At 38.3% G+C, this 15,815-nt stretch overlaps 1 protein-coding gene across 2 annotated transcripts in view; it reads right to left on the bottom strand.

The window, feature by feature from the left end:
• Positions 1 to 3,705: 3,705 nt before the first annotated feature.
• Positions 3,706 to 15,815, bottom strand: part of LOC131035954 (uncharacterized) — a 176,000-nt gene continuing 163,890 nt past the window's right edge. For both annotated transcript variants that reach the window (XM_057967742.1, XM_057967743.1), the window contains one exon: positions 3,706 to 3,957. In XM_057967742.1, the coding sequence (XP_057823725.1) occupies positions 3,877 to 3,957 (81 nt within the window). In that variant the 3' untranslated portion in view covers positions 3,706 to 3,876. The remainder of the gene's footprint in view (positions 3,958 to 15,815) is intronic.

Genomic DNA, 15,815 nt, shown 5'->3' with positions numbered 1-15,815 from the left:
TTTGCCTTTAGGTCAAACCCCGGTTTTGGAATTAACCAAGAAATGAGAATGCTGTAAATGTAAATGTTTGTAATGTAAACAAGTACTGATACCTTGTTGTAAGAATGTTTGTATTCTTACATGCGAAGGTGTAATGTATGTAGTATGTTGTATGTTGTATGTGATCTCCTCTTCAATGGTTGAATCCTTGTCTTGAATGCAACACCTAGCCTTGAATGGAGACTTAGAATGCTCAATTGTTTGAAGGAATGCTTGAATGCTTGAATGTTTGAATATCGCTTCCGCCTCTTGTACACATATGTCCTTCCTCCCTTTCTAGGAGAGGAAAAGTAGTTTATATACTTGTCAATTAGGGCTGATAGACTGATTTTCCCGACCTTAGGCCGACCAGGAAACATTATTTTCCAATTTGCAAACTTAAAGACCCGATGCCCACAAGAGACCGGGCCCAAAATAGGGCCACGGACCAGGGCGCTGGGCGCCATGGTCCCACCTCCCGGGACAGCAGGGTGCAAGGAGGATCAGGCCAGGGTGCTGAAAAATGCAATTTTTGATGTCATGAACAAGTTTCGGGGTCTCCATTCAGGTTCTGTGTTGCATCGCCATCATGAAGACCCAAATGCAGTCGAAATTGCAAGTGTCGCAATTTTAGGACGCTACACATAGTTCACATATTCTGTAACACCTACGTATACATAATATTTTAATATAACCCTTAATATCTATCAGAAGTCAGTACCAAATCCGCTAATTGACTATGACTGGAGTGTATGCGTTGTTTACTTATGTGTGACAGGTTGGACGTGTCCCACCTGATGGTTATTTCCAGAACTCTTTGCAATATTCCTTCCTTTCTGCCTAAATGGTGTTCCACATAATTCAGTCTTTCCACAATCCTCTGTGCGTGGCAGCACCAACTTCAATTAATTTGAAGTCGGAATCCCAATTTACACTTAGTATAGTTTTCCTCTTATTTTTTTTGTATATATGTCCAATATCTATAATTAATCCATCTGATTCTTGGTCATGTTACTGGATGCTTTTGATTCCTTCCCTTTATATCTCTCAATGTGAGGGAGAGGTCACACCTCTTCATCATGTGTGCCCTTTGGTAAGAGATACACCCTTTCACCCTTAGCACCCTTTGAAAGAGTGCGGCTCTTCATTATTTATGCCCTTTGAAAGGGACACAACCTTTCACTATCAGATGTGCACTTCTGATTTCCAAATCATCCCCCTCCCAAATGAGGTTCTCTTCTCCCCTTTATATCTCACATTTGAGGGAGACACAACTTCATCCCATGTCTTTTGACCATTCATTAACTTAATTAAATTTTAATTATATTCTTTTACATTTTAATTTTAATTTTAATTTTATTCTTTTGAATTTAATTTTATTATTGTTATTTACTATTAAATTCTTATTCAATGTGGGGACATTACACTTATTAAGGGAATTCATATTCCTAATAATACAATAGTTCTATATTCACATTTTGCTAATGACAATTTGTTATTCATTCAAAAATCGGAATTGAAATTGCTATGTCATGGAAATCTTACATATGTATTGTTTATTTTTGGGTTCTAAGCTTGCTCATCACAAAATTGAGTTCCTTTTGATTAGTTTTGATCTGGTTTCGTCTTGGATCCCTAAACAATGGAAACAAATCAGACATGGAGGAATTTCTCTAGTGGATATGTGGAGTTGGTTTATAGTCAAATTGAAAAACAAGATCTTTAACTGGGAAAATAAATATTTATCACTTGCTAGTAAAATTCAAATGGTTAACATAAAAAATTTGGCCTCCCATTTCTACTATTCCTCTTGTTGGATGCCATAAAAAAAATGCTACGAAGAGCTAAACAAGAGTGTATGACAGCTCTTGTGGACAAATTGGGATGGGAAATCAGTTTTTAAATTTCAGCTTGGCTCTATTGAATACAATCGAGAAACAAGGGTGTGATGGGGCTTATAGATCCCAAGACTCAAGGTTCTTGTTTATCAGCAAAATGGACAATTAGAGTGATGAATGGTAATGAACCTTGGAAAATTTGGTTCATCATCGTATTTCTCTCGCTGTTGCTAACAATAAATGACAAGGTGTGGAATAAATTAATAAAATATGGATGGCTTCGTACTTCTACCTAAGACCTCCTTTCCTTTACAATCCATTTGGAAAGCTTAGCAACAAGTATGTCATCTTCTAAAATGAAAAATTCTTTGTAAAATGGGTTTAGCTTCGCTACCTCTTCTATTTGGTGGAACAAATAGGTGCAATATCATGGGCTCCCTCTCCTGGTCATCTTTCCCAAACAAGCCTTATATATTTTCAAGAAAGAGGTGCAACAATTTAATGATATCTAAGACTTTAATTCACTTGATTGGGCTTAATGGCAAAACATTAAATTATCCTTCAAGTTGAATAACAAACCTAGACCATTTGTTAAATCTTTTGCGCCTATTGATTTGATCATGAAACTTTGCTCTCCTCTTCAATGTAATGTTTTTAAAGATTGGCTTTGGCTTAGGAATACCCCTCTCACCTATTTTCTTTTGAGGAAGATTTACTTGACTTTGCTTCTAAACTTGAAGCTTAATCTCAGGCTAAATGTTAAACGAGGATGTAAATTTAAAGAGAAAACATGGAGGAATCTTAGTGCTCAAATATGAAAGACCAAAGATGATTCGAATGTTCAAATCCTAACTTGAATTTTTTTGCATCATAAATTGCTTGTAGGGGACAAATTGAGACATTTAAAAAATGTTCCAACTCTTTGCCCTTTTTGCAAGTGTGCTGAAAGCGTAAAACATATTTTTTGGGACTGTTTTTGGGCTAAAAAGAAATGGAATTTAACTTGTGAACACTTCCCTACTATTTTTTACCATATTTTGTGTTGGAAGGAAGCAATTTTGGTTATTGGTTTGTCAAACAATATTATTGCTGATTCAATGAGACAAACTATCTTGCTTCAAATTTGAGAAAATAGATGTTTAGCTGTTTTCTCTAATCAAATTACTTGTCAAAAAATAAAAATGCTACAGTTTTACTATGACGTTATGTTACAATTTGTTTTTTTATGCTCATAGCTAGAGAAGGCCACCTACAATAAGCTTTTGGAAGAAATTAGGTACCAGTTCATTCAAATGCATGCTTATGATGTTCAATGTTCTAAATAGCTTCATAAGCTCTTCAAATTCCAAATGTAATGTTTGAACAGCCAATGCTTTATTTATTCTCGTGTTACTTTTAGTCGGCTTGCTGTGTATGTTGTAAAGGTTTCAAAACAGCTGTTGTTTATGCTGTGTTGTTACTACTATTTGTAGTGGCTTTTAGAGCATGTTATAGAGGTTTTTGAAATAGTTGTTGTCTATGTTTGTTGTTATTACTGTCCACAATATTGCTGCTGATCTAGGATCTTTTTTTTCATTTAAATGTAGTTTGTTATGAGCTGCTCATTATTTTCAATTTGTACTCTGTTTTGTTCAGTATAAAAAAGATAGGTTAATTGAATAGTTGAGACTTATTTAATTAATGTTAAAATTATGATCAAAATTGATTGATAGGTTAAAACTTAATAGAATAAAATAAATTTGGTGTAATAGGTTAATAGAATGAAGTAAATTTGGTGTGATGATGGCTAAAATGCATCTATTGATTTTAGTTATCTACATCTTAAATGTTTTTAATAAATACAAACATCTAAATTAGAACACAAGAATTTTTTGTTGTAAGATAAAAATACATAATAACATCAAATAGCATATGAAAATGTGCATTTTAACTCATACATTTAAGCAATTTAAATCAGGATATTCAAAACGGTTTTGTTGATAGGCCAATAAGGCTATCCATATGCACGATAATTTCGTAGCTAACGCAATGCGTCTAATTCAGATAAAGTGACCACAGAGTATCCACAAGCCTTTAGTCGGGGAAGTAAAATCCTCAAAACCTGTGACACATTACAAAGATTCTTAGTTTCTCAAATCTGCAAGTACAAAAATTAAGAGCCCGAGTCATGAAAAAGAAACACAATTCCGTAGATTATAAATTGTTTAATTGTAGTTGAAAAATAGATACCTCTTGGAGAAACACTTATTCATCATTAAAAAAATCCCTTAAAAAATCCTTCTAGTTGAAAAGGTATACAATGTTATATGATAGAAGAATACCGACTAGTAGCTACTCAACAAAATTAACCTACGGTTAAATTTCTTCAAAAGGAGAAACTGTATATTAGCAGGAGAATATTGACATCATTCTAAGTCCTTGTACATTCAAGACGAGATGTCGGAATGAACAGTTTTACAAACCATTTATACTGAACAAAATTATTGCTCCCAAGCATTAGATATTACATCATCTCAAGCATTCATCTATATTAAGACAAAGGTAGTGGGGAAAATAAATATAACATACTATTTTCAGTTCTAGATTTCTGCTCCAACAAAATTAAAATGTTTAGAGGACAAAAAATAGCAAGTATTTAATGACTATATAACCTACATTCCTATTAGCATGTGACTGCCTAGTCCATAAACGACTACTTCACAACCAATAGAGAGATATAATCATTATGTTTTCTTTTAAGTGAAGGGACTTTGCACTTGGTTGAGTTGTTAATGATCATGGCATCAAGAGCCAAAGAAATAAAACTCAAACATTTGACCCTCCTTTGCAGCTGAGGAACGTAGTGGTCAGACAGTCAATGATCTTGTTCCTTCGTGGCAACATTATCTCCTATTTGTGTGTTCCATCCAAGCACAAAATGCATTGTGATGGGCCTTTATAGATTGAGATTCTATTTACTGCCTCAAAGAGTAGCTTGTGTACAAAGCTTTCAGGCTGAACCATTTGTCTTTTAGCGGAAGACTATTATACATCACGCTATATTACTTGGCGAGCTTCTTTCTATTTCACTCTATAGCACCAAGTGCTGCTTTGTAGTCTTTTGAAATTATAGTTCATATAAGAAAGGCAATCTATTTTATGTTGGATGCAGTCTTGTAGCATCTTAATGCATTCCTTATACAGATATATGCAATTCACCATGAGGACAAAGTCCTTTTCCATAAAGGCGATGTCTACCCACATTTCTTCAATTCTATACTCACCTGCAAGATGTTACCTATGATAGTTACGAGACCTTTTTTGAGTAAACTGAATGTTCTTTATGTTCGTAAATAGGTGGGGGTTTCTCATGAGAAAGGTTGAAGATTAAGGGGTTTGCCAAGGCATAATATAAGTTTGGATTCCATCAAGGGGACTATTATTCTACAACACAACATTGAGATTAGGGATGTTCATTTGCTGATTTGGACTACAATCTGAGACCAAGTTTTCTTTGATGGTGGTTATAGAGTATAAATGTAGTAAGAACATTAGTAGGGTGCAGCATTCTTTAAGGGGGATACTCATTTCTTTGAATGTTTAAAGCTGATTGATGAATGATATAGCCCAGGGTTGAGCCATAGCGCAAAGTTTGTAACCATGTTGTCATTGGACTTGAAGTGTCTTAAAATGAAGTAGGTAACCGTATAAATTGTTTCTTGGATGGGCACAACCTCACCAACCACTCAAACCATCAAACATATTATTAAGGAAGTACTAACAATCTAACCACAAATTAAAGTAAAAAATAAATAGGACCCATGTGCCATAAAGACTTGGAACTTTGCACATCCAAACCAATCCAAGTATCTATTACTGAGTTCCTTTCCATTGCCTTCACATTACTCCCAAACTCTTGACTTCCACAACCACCAAATTGGATGTCAACGTGATTCTTTCAACCCATTGAGTGAAGATAACTATGAAATCCTATAGCACTGTCCAATCCTTTTAAAAGATCCTTAACCTACAACAAAAGACACAATAAAAAGCAAAGCTAAATTGTTAAACTCCATTTGGGACAGTAACTTCAGCCCCTTTGGCCCCTTTTGTTGTGTTGGGACAATGAGGAAACCATCACAAGCCTATTTTTCAAATGCCCATATTCTGTTATCATGAATTTGAGCCTTGGCATGCTGTCTATCTTGATTTGGTTAAGGACAACTCTCCATGGTAGCCACATGAGGGAAAAAGTCGGTTGAGACATATCCATTTGACCTCCTTGACCAGTCTCTGCTTAGAAGCATGCCATATCCATCAAGAATGTCTACAACTAATATATCAACAAAGTGTTGGATCCTCAGATCGGTGGTCAAGCACATGAATGTTGTTGAGCTCTCCCACCACTGGGACTTTGGCTTTATCTAATTGGGTCACCTTGGTGGTCTGTGTAGGAGTTAAGTCCGATTTTCTACAGATAGCTAGTGGCATGACATTGCTTGAGGCACCTGAGTCTATTAGACAATTGTGTAGGAGCTTTCCAAAAATTCTAACTGAGCAGAAACAGAGCTGGCTCATCTCTTCCCTAATAAAAATCCACTGGCTTATCATTCTTAGGAGCAGCTTCATTCTTTGTAGGAACTTCACTCTTTGTAGGGCTCTTGCTTGCAACTGGTGACTTTTGGGCTTTCTTTGTGTCATCCCTTTTGAGCAAGGTCTTTCCTTTCAGTGGGTCCTTTTTCTTTGGCGAGCTTGAATCTTTTGCCGAATCCTCTTTGTTTGATGCAATGGACGAGCTTTGAACCATATATACCGTGTTTGGGGACTGTTGAACATCATTAGGCGCATCTTGGAAAGTAGGTGGCATACTTTGAACTATATTCATATTGGCTTGAAGAGCATTTGTAGTGCCTCTTGGAATGTTGGATGCGGTTTGGGTAGCTGTCTTTGTCATAGTGTTTGTTGCCGCCCAAGCTGTTTATTAGGGTCTCCCTAATTTTAGGTACCTTCATCAATTCAAATAGAGATAAGCTTATTTTGACCTTCTTGAATTCTTATAGCACATATAAGCTCAACTTCTTCAACTCATCCTTAGGAGGAGGAGGAGGGATAGTTCTTTGTCTATACTCCGGTGAATCCTGTGGGTAATTTGGTGTAATGCTAGCATTTGGGTTTGGTGGAGTAGAGAAATTGCTCAAAGGAATTGATGCAGTCAGTGGATCTTGAGTTCGATAATTCCTCTGATAGACTCTAGGTCTTGGATTTCCTGATGATTGTTGAAAAGCCTGCACTTCTCTTGTTCCTTCAACTAGGACATTTTTTCAAGTGGTGGAAATACATAATCTAAATCCTCAATAGATCCATTTGCAGAAGCAGGTGGAAATTAGGAGCCTGGTGATACCATCAGTCCATTAGCGGATTCTGGCGAGAATCTTCCATCATGTCCTTGTGCTAGATCATCATTATATTCTTGAGGAAATTTGATATCTTCGATGATCAAGGCTTGATCATATCTTGCCGTGGGAACCATCTCATATCCTATTGTAGGAGGCCTCTTTGATGTTTCATTGCTCCACACCTCTTGTTGAAATATGTCAGCTGCAACTTTGAATTCAGGACACTGTAGGTCAGAATGCTGACTTGTATTGTGTAATTTGCACCAATTTGACAAAGCAGCTTCCGCAAGGAAGAACTTGTTAGCTATTCGATTCTCTGACATTGATGGATTGTCCAAAGGTGAAGGGACATTTCCATTATTAGGTGCAGTGTTCCATGTCCTCTTTTGAAATCCTTGATTATTACCATGGAATCCTTGATTGTTTCCTTGATAACATTGATTGTTTCCTTGGAAATTTTGGTTATTTCCTTGATAGCCTTGGTAGTTGCCTTGGTGTCCTTGATAATTTATTTTCATACTTTGTAGTTGATTGTTTTGATTTCTCAAATGTGTGACTTCGGTAGTGTTGTGACCATTTCACACATCGCCCCATACAAATGGGGACCCCCTCTTTTTGCTTTTGTTTTGCCTGTTCTTCTCTCTGCTTTTAGGGTTTTGAGTAAGTGGGTGAGTCGTCTGGACTAGGGTTAAGCCTTAGGGGTTTCTTTTGGATATTTTCAAGCCAAGTCCAGTCAAATTTTGAAAGATTATTAAGCATCCTTTGAAATAGGATGAGCCTGTCGGAAAGCCAGGTATGTCTCAGGATGGGTCCAGTCAGGATTTTGAGGGCAAATTCAAGTTAGGTCTAAGTGTTAGCATTTTAATAATGGAATTGTACATTTTGTCTGGGTAAATTTTGACCAAATTTTGGAAGCAAGATAACTGATCCCTGGCCTTGAAGATGACCTAACCCTGCATGATGAAGTGATTTGAAGACCTAAATTTTGGATATTTTGGCTTATAAAGGCAAAATCGCTCCTGTCCCTCTCCCAGGGACCAAGGCGAAAATGTTGTTTAATGCATATCTGTCTCTAACTTCCTTTAATTGTTTTGTGCAGGGTCGCCAGGGGATATAATTGGACGTAAATTGAAGATTTTGAAGACTTGAAAATGATAAATTTTGAAGGTTTAAGGTGAATTCGCTCCTGTCCTCTACTGAAGGACCAAGGCGAAGTGGTTTACTTAGGGCATTCTTGGCCTTGATTGGTCAAATTGAAGCGCCAAGGATACAATGATGGATGAAATCAACATGATAGAACACCCAGACTTAGTCGAAAGCGATGAAAGGTTGAACTTTTTACCTAGCAAGATGAATTCGCTCCTGTCCCTCACCAAGGGACCAGAGCGATTTTCTTTGAACTCACCTTCTTGGACCTTTTCTGGACTTGGGCTCTCGTTCATGGCTTGTAAAAAGATGGTATCTTCCCCAGCAAAGGAAATTTGAGATGAAAATTGTAATGATTTGGCCTTGAAACCAAAAGGCGCTCCTGTTCCTCACTGAAGGACCGGAGCTTGAGTTCCTAATTTGCATTGTCCTCACAAGATTTAAGTGATTTCACGATTTGAGGAGGTCAAAAGAAGTGTGTTTTATTTGTTGAATATAACTTGAGTGGCCTACAAAGGAGAAAATCAACCCAAGTTGCAACAGGCGCTCCTGTCCCTCTCCAAGGGACCAGAGCGATTTTCTCATAAGACAAATTTTTGGCAAAGGTAAAGCAAGTTTCAAGTTTGAGATGAAGGAAGGGAGGCGTAATCACTCCATGGAAGATAATTTTGAAAGTTAGCAAAACACAAGTGAGCTCATAATGGCCAAGGCGCTCCTGTCCCTCACCCAGGGACCAGGGCGAAAAACACATTATCAAGTCTTCCCCTCCAAATTTGGACGAATCTAGGCCAAGGCACAAGATGGCGATGATATTTAAAATGCTTCAAGGAAGAATGAAGTTGCAAGGACCACAAAACTTGGTGAAAATTGGCTAGGGCGCTCCTGTCCCTCACCAAGGGACCAGAGCGAAATCTTCAAATTTGCCTAATAGCCTAACATTTTGGAGTGCTACTTTCGTTTCCAAGACTCAAGATGGAATAAGGAATGATGTTTTACGCCTTGGAGGTAATTAGATATTGATATGGTTAAGAATTTGTGCCATGGACTAAAAATCGCTCCTGTCCTTCACTGGAGGACCAGGGCGATTTCTATAGAATCAACCATTTTCCTCCAAAGCCACACCAAGACAAGGCGATACAAGATGGGAAATGTCCTTCGAAAGATGATGTACAAAGATTTGACCCCAAAAATCAACGATCCTGGGCTCAAATGTAAAAATCGCTCCTGTCCTTCACTGGAGGACCAGGGCGAAAATCCTTGGAAGAGCTCATTTTGTCTTGAGAAAATGAGTTGAAAATGCACTGAAGGGACAATAAGGATCATTGCTTACCCCACCACACGAATTGGCGATTTGGAAGACAAGGACCAAGGACAAAAGGTAAGATCGCTCCTGTCCCTCACCAAGGGACCAGGGCGAAAATGCTCTAAGGCAATACTCCTTCCAAAGAAGGAATGAATTAAACTCAAGATTCCAAATGAAAATGCTATTTTGGACGTCCAGGAAGAGGCTTTGAACGTGAAAAGCAAGAAATACAAGGCCAAAAATGAAAGGGCGCTCCTGTCCCTCTCCCAGGGACCAGAGCGATGTTGTTGATGTCCATTATTTTCCCACACTTGAGCATTTATTTCAAACAACTCGCATTAAATGCCAAATTCGCTAAAACCTTGAAATATTTTGATTAAATTGGCATTTAATAAGGGTGCGTTGATATTTAATAATAAATTCAAGCCTTAGAAAATCGTTTTTTATTATTATTAAGGCCTTTTGAAATTAATTATTATTAATTTAAAATAAAAGATAGAGCGCTTGGGGTATTATTTTAATATTTTAATAAAGTCGGCCTTCTCCTTTTATTAATTTTTAATTATTTTTGGCCTATTTTCCAAGTCGGCCTATGGGAAATTGCAATGGTGAGCACCTATATAAGAGAGGTATTTTGAGCGATGTTAATCCATCATTCAATCATTTATTCAAGTGCGATTTGGAGTAGCAAGGAGGAGTGCGAAATCTGGTCTAAATTGGAGCGAACTTTGTTAGAGGCTAGAGGTGGAGCGAATTTTCCTCAAGGCGTTGAAGACTAAAGGTGGTGAAGTTGATAAAGGAAGCGCATTTTGAAGACTTCGACCCACATTTTGCCTAGCGAACTTGCCTAATTTTGCATCATTTCTTAGAATTAGTTCTCAAGAAGAGGTATGGCGAGATCTCCCTTGTTCAAATGTTGAGATTTTGAATTTCAAATTGCGTAGTTATATTTAGGAAATGATAATTCAAAGATTTATCATGAAGTTTCCTAAATTTTGAATCTCCTTTCTACTCTATATGTTTAAAATTGCAAAATATATTACTCATTATGAAATGTTGTGTAGGTGTCAAGATGGCGACCCCAAAAAATGGAGCATCCACTAGTCGTCCAGCTCTCATGAAGGAGGATCAAAGGAATGAAGAAATGGAGACCAAGATCGTGTCAAAATGGAGCAACATTGGAGATACCAACTTGGGAAACTTCAGTGTGAAGAAGTTTCGAGAGGTCCCTTACATTGGAAAACCATCACCTGTCGCAAGAAGAATAATTGAAAGTGGCATTATCAAGGCGGCCGGTTTCCCTCCAGCGATCCAGTGCCATGAGCTGATGATCGAGTGTGCCCGCCATTATGAACCACAGTCAAGATCGATCGTGTCCAAGGACGGAAACACTTTGGCTTACCTTTCAGAAGAGGCTATCAGTGAAGCTCTTCATCCGCCAGAACATAAAGATATGATTTACAAAAGCTTGGAAGGAGCTAGATCCATGTACGAAGATGATCCAGACACTTGCTTGAGCATCATCAATAAGAATTGGTTACTCAAAAGTCATCCTCGCCTGAGCAAGATTCCCAACACACCACATAGGATCGACTTCCAGGAGGAGTACAGAGATTTGATAACCTTACTCAATCGAGTTACAGGAGCTCCTCAAGCCTTCTATTTTGAGAAGTGGATGTTCTATTTCATCCAAGTAATAGTTCAAGGAAAAGGAACAATTCATTGGGCTAGAATTATTAGCCATTGCTTGGACGTGCAATTAAGAAGACTGAAGGCTACCAAGTCATTCCACATGAGCTCATACATCATATATGCCTTGATCAGGAGTTTTGAATATGCAGGACTACCTCACAGAGGAGTGATCGGAAGAGGACCAGGGGAAGTCAGAGTTTGTGACTCTTATGTTCATTTGCATCATCCACCAGGAAGTAACTACAAGTTAGTCAATGATACCTTCACGATGAACATCACCAGGACATCGCAAGGCGGGATTCACAATCGGCTATCTCAAGAGGCACAAGAGCTTGTAAAGAGGTATGGTGCTTGGTTTATCCAATTCCAGAAGTTTACATATATTAGAGTTCATGGGTGTCCTTCACCTCCCTATATGTTGCCGAGATATCCGACAGATAGGATAGTATTACTTGAGGTGACTAGGCAGTTGGCAGCTTATGCAAAGGCTTTCAGACACAGGCATGGAAATGGAATTCCTGTACCTATCATACTAGGGAATTCAGTTGAGGTATGTCCCAATGCTCCAGCTTTAGACGATGCAGAAAGAGAGTTGGCCTTATATTCATTTTCATTCTTTTCCTTGAGGGAGAATTTTGATCCTTATGGGTATATAGAGGAGACAGTTGGTAGAAAATACAAACATGAATGTCAGGTAGAGGACTTTTGGATGAATCTCTCAGATGATTTAGAAGTGAAAAGAAAGATGCATTCCAGATTGCCTTTAGATTTTATCAGGAGATGCAAAGTTTATAGAGTAGCCGATCAAGCTCAGGACAGTGGCAGGCATCTCCAGTCATCCTATGATAGAGAGGACAACGCAGTGAAGATAGATTGGAACGAGCCTGAGGTTGTGGACTTGAAGGCTTTGATGGCTCCAGTTTTGTCCTGTACCCGCAGATGGGTTGATGTGCAACATCAAAAGTTGAGAGAGCAGAACATACCTATGACTTTTACTTTGGAGGAAAGGCCGGGAGAAGGAGGAGCAAGCGTAAGTGAAGGCCATCCTCATCCTAGAAGCACAAGCGAGGGCAATCCTCACCCCAGAAGCGTAAGTGAAGGCAATCCTCATCCTAGAGGTGCGAAGAGGAAAGAAGGACCTGAGAAAAGAGAATCCTCCAAGAAGAAGCAAGAGGCCAATCGAGATCGCTCATCCGGCACATCTTCTCGACAAGAGAAAAGGACACTTGAAGTGGAGGAATCTATGGAATCAATGGTTCAGAATGATAAACACGAAGAAGGACAGGCATCTCAACGTTCATCAAGTCAATCTCCCCAGGTCAATGAGCTACATGAAGACAAGAATGATGATGAAGTGACATCTCCTCTCCGAAAGGAAGAGCCATTACCTAAAGAGATACAAGTTAAAGAGACAAGGTCCGCCATTCCAGATTGGTTGAAGGAGAGACTAACAAGGGTAATTGTGATTGAGGATGAAGATAATATAATTGACTTAGAGAGCCTTGTAGGAAATTCTCAGGAAGTAACAGAAAAGAAGAAGGCCACCAAGATGTCCAAGATAATCAGGGATGAGGCAAGGTCCAGGAAGTTGCAGATAGCTACACCAGCAGTGGACAAGTATGAAGGTGAAATCCTTGCAGAAGAATATGATATAGAAACCTTTGAACTTGGTCCACTCACCGCCGAGCAGACACTAGAGGAGGCAACTGATTCATTTGAGGCACTTAAAGATAAACTTAAGGAAGAAATGGAAAAGAATAGAAAGCTTGAGAGAGAGAGAGGTGCTTGGAGAGGTTACTTTAGCCATCTCAATCAGCCTTTGGGACGTCAAGATCCAGCAGTATCTCCTATGCAAGCACTTCCCCTTGAATCAGTTGGTGAGGCAGAGAGAGTCAAGAGTTTGGTCCAACTTATGAGCTCTTGGATTGACAAATCCCATACAGTTGCCATTGAGTTTGCAACAAGAATGATGTAGACAATCCATCGAGCTATCCAGGTCCTTGAGATCATCCACAACCTAATGATAACAGTGGCCGCCTTTGCTCATACTAAAGATGTTATCATTCCTGTTCTTCAAGCAATCAGGCAAACACCGAGGAAGATCTTAGCACAAGAAAAGATAATGGATGGAGGAGCTCATAATTTACTCCAGTGGTCAACTCTACTCCAGATGAAGGAAGTTCTTTTCGAAGACACCAGCACCAAATGCAATCAAGTTGAGGAGATCATCCATCCAATTCAGGATAAGGTGTTTGGGGTTTTATGTACTATTCTTGGCAGAAGGATTGAAGTTGAGACAGATGTGAATCTTCAAGAGTTGGAAGAAAGGGTCAAGGTCATCTTTTGCAAAGATGAGAATGTTATCACAGATGAGCAAAGAGATCAAATGTTTGCTACTATGCTCCTGATTGAGAAAATCAAGGAACTCGAACCTGAATGGGACGCAGCTCTTCTCAAGGCCTTTGATCAAATTATCCACTTGGAGGAACGAATGAGGAATCTTCTTGAGATTCCTATTGCTGAGATTGAAAGAATCATGTCCAGATTCATTGCATATGCTAAGAAGGAGCATTGGAAAGGGAACAAGGTTCTAGAAGAGAGGTTGTTATAGATGATGTGGCACCTTAATTATCATTGGTCTATGTTTCCTAGATTTTTGTGCCAAATTAAATATTTGGCTATGCATTTAATATTGTTCAATAAAAGGGGAACTTTTTGTAATAAACCCTAATTAGGGTTTAGGTGTCAGAATCTCAGCCGTTGATCTTCTTTTGATCTGGGTCGTTCATTGTAATTGAGGATGCTATATATACCCTCATTCATTTTCATTTTGTAATAAGATTAGAAAGGAGATATTAGAATAGAATTAGAGCTTTTGGAGAGAAGAAAGTTATTTTGTAGCAAGATTGAGTTTTGAAGAGAGAATTTCAAGCAATTGTTGTCTATTTTGGCTTTGAGATCAATGAAATATTGAAGTTATGGTGTTTTATTGCAAATCTTGTGGCTACTTTCATGGTTGCTTACTTTCTTGAATCATTCTTGGTCGAAGTAGTTTTTAAATTTGAAGGACTAAGTGTTGAGCTTGATCTTTGGTGAGATTCACGTTCCAAACCACTAGCTTCTTACTAATTGTAAGAACGCCTTGTGTGGTCAACTGGAGATATTTGGATTACTTAAACCTTCAATCATCATTGAACTATTGATATGTACCTTCATGGTAGTGTCTATGATCCTTGATGAATTGGAAAATCATTAGTCACCTTAGAAGATTGCATCAATTTTAGTTGAGTTGTTATGTTTTGGCAATATTGAAATTGGTAGAATCTTGCCAAATCTAGCCTACATTGAGTCACTCTTAGGATTAGATTAGAATTCATCCCTTGCAAACCCTACCTTTTGATCTTTTTGAGAACTTGTTAGTTTTAGGAAATCCTGTTCCTGCAATAACGGAAACGTAAGGCCCCTTGATGAAACAGCATTCACAATGACCACTGGTGCTTATCCACACGTAGAGACCCTACATCAAAGAACATTGGAGTCACCCTGATTGATCCTTTTTTTGCGACATCTTCAGCAATCAGAGACTTTATTCAAGAGAGGATAAGGTACCCTTGGGTATTTTATTCTGTGTTAGGCAGTGTACAAAATACACGTCAACAGGTGGACAACTTCTTTACTTGCTCAATCAACTCCCTCATCTCTACTTTCTCTTCCCGTATCCTTGTAGATGTTGTTGCACTTTGTAGGAACACTGGATGTGTTTGAGAAGCTTGAGAAATCGAAGCTCCCGAATGAAGTACCGGTTGATTAGATGGCTGCGTTGGGTACACCGATAGTGGAACCAGATTCAAGATTGGCGTATGGTGAATCAAAGCTTGGCTGATGCCATGAAACTCGTTTGCTGCTGTGGGTGATCACATATGGAGCAAGGGCCTAGTAATACTCTGACCTAATGTAATGTTCCCTACCTGATTAACATAGTTAATCTATTTCAATATACTTAAATTGACTAAGAGACTAATCATGAAGCCAGTCATCGATATTCTTCAATTTATTAGTTATTAACAAGTGCTTATTTATTTTCCTCATTAAATGATTAATTTCATTATTCAAAGTTCTTAATATAGATATCAAACCCTGCTACTACTTTAGTTTTAAGGGAGAAGGGTCTATGTATGTTACCAAAGCGCTTAGAGACCAAATACAATAGGTTCCCTCAAAGTTTACAGATCCAAGCCCTTACCTATCTTGGGCCTATACCCTCAAGGCTTATGGGTTGCTGATCCCCACCCTATCTTGGGACTTAACCTGTTGCTTGGATTTAGACTGCCCCTCTTTGGAACATCTCATTCCCATCTTCTTAAATACTGATAGTAATAACATGATTCAGACTATAAGTGTACTAACTTTTCATGTATTATGAATATGTATGAAATTACGTAT

This window comes from Cryptomeria japonica, chromosome 3 (genome assembly GCF_030272615.1).
Source record: "Cryptomeria japonica chromosome 3, Sugi_1.0, whole genome shotgun sequence".
In the NCBI taxonomy this organism is placed as follows: Eukaryota; Viridiplantae; Streptophyta; class Pinopsida; order Cupressales; family Cupressaceae; genus Cryptomeria; species Cryptomeria japonica.
The sequence above is the reverse complement of the archived record's forward strand: the minus strand, read 5'-3'. Positions and strand labels throughout refer to the sequence as shown.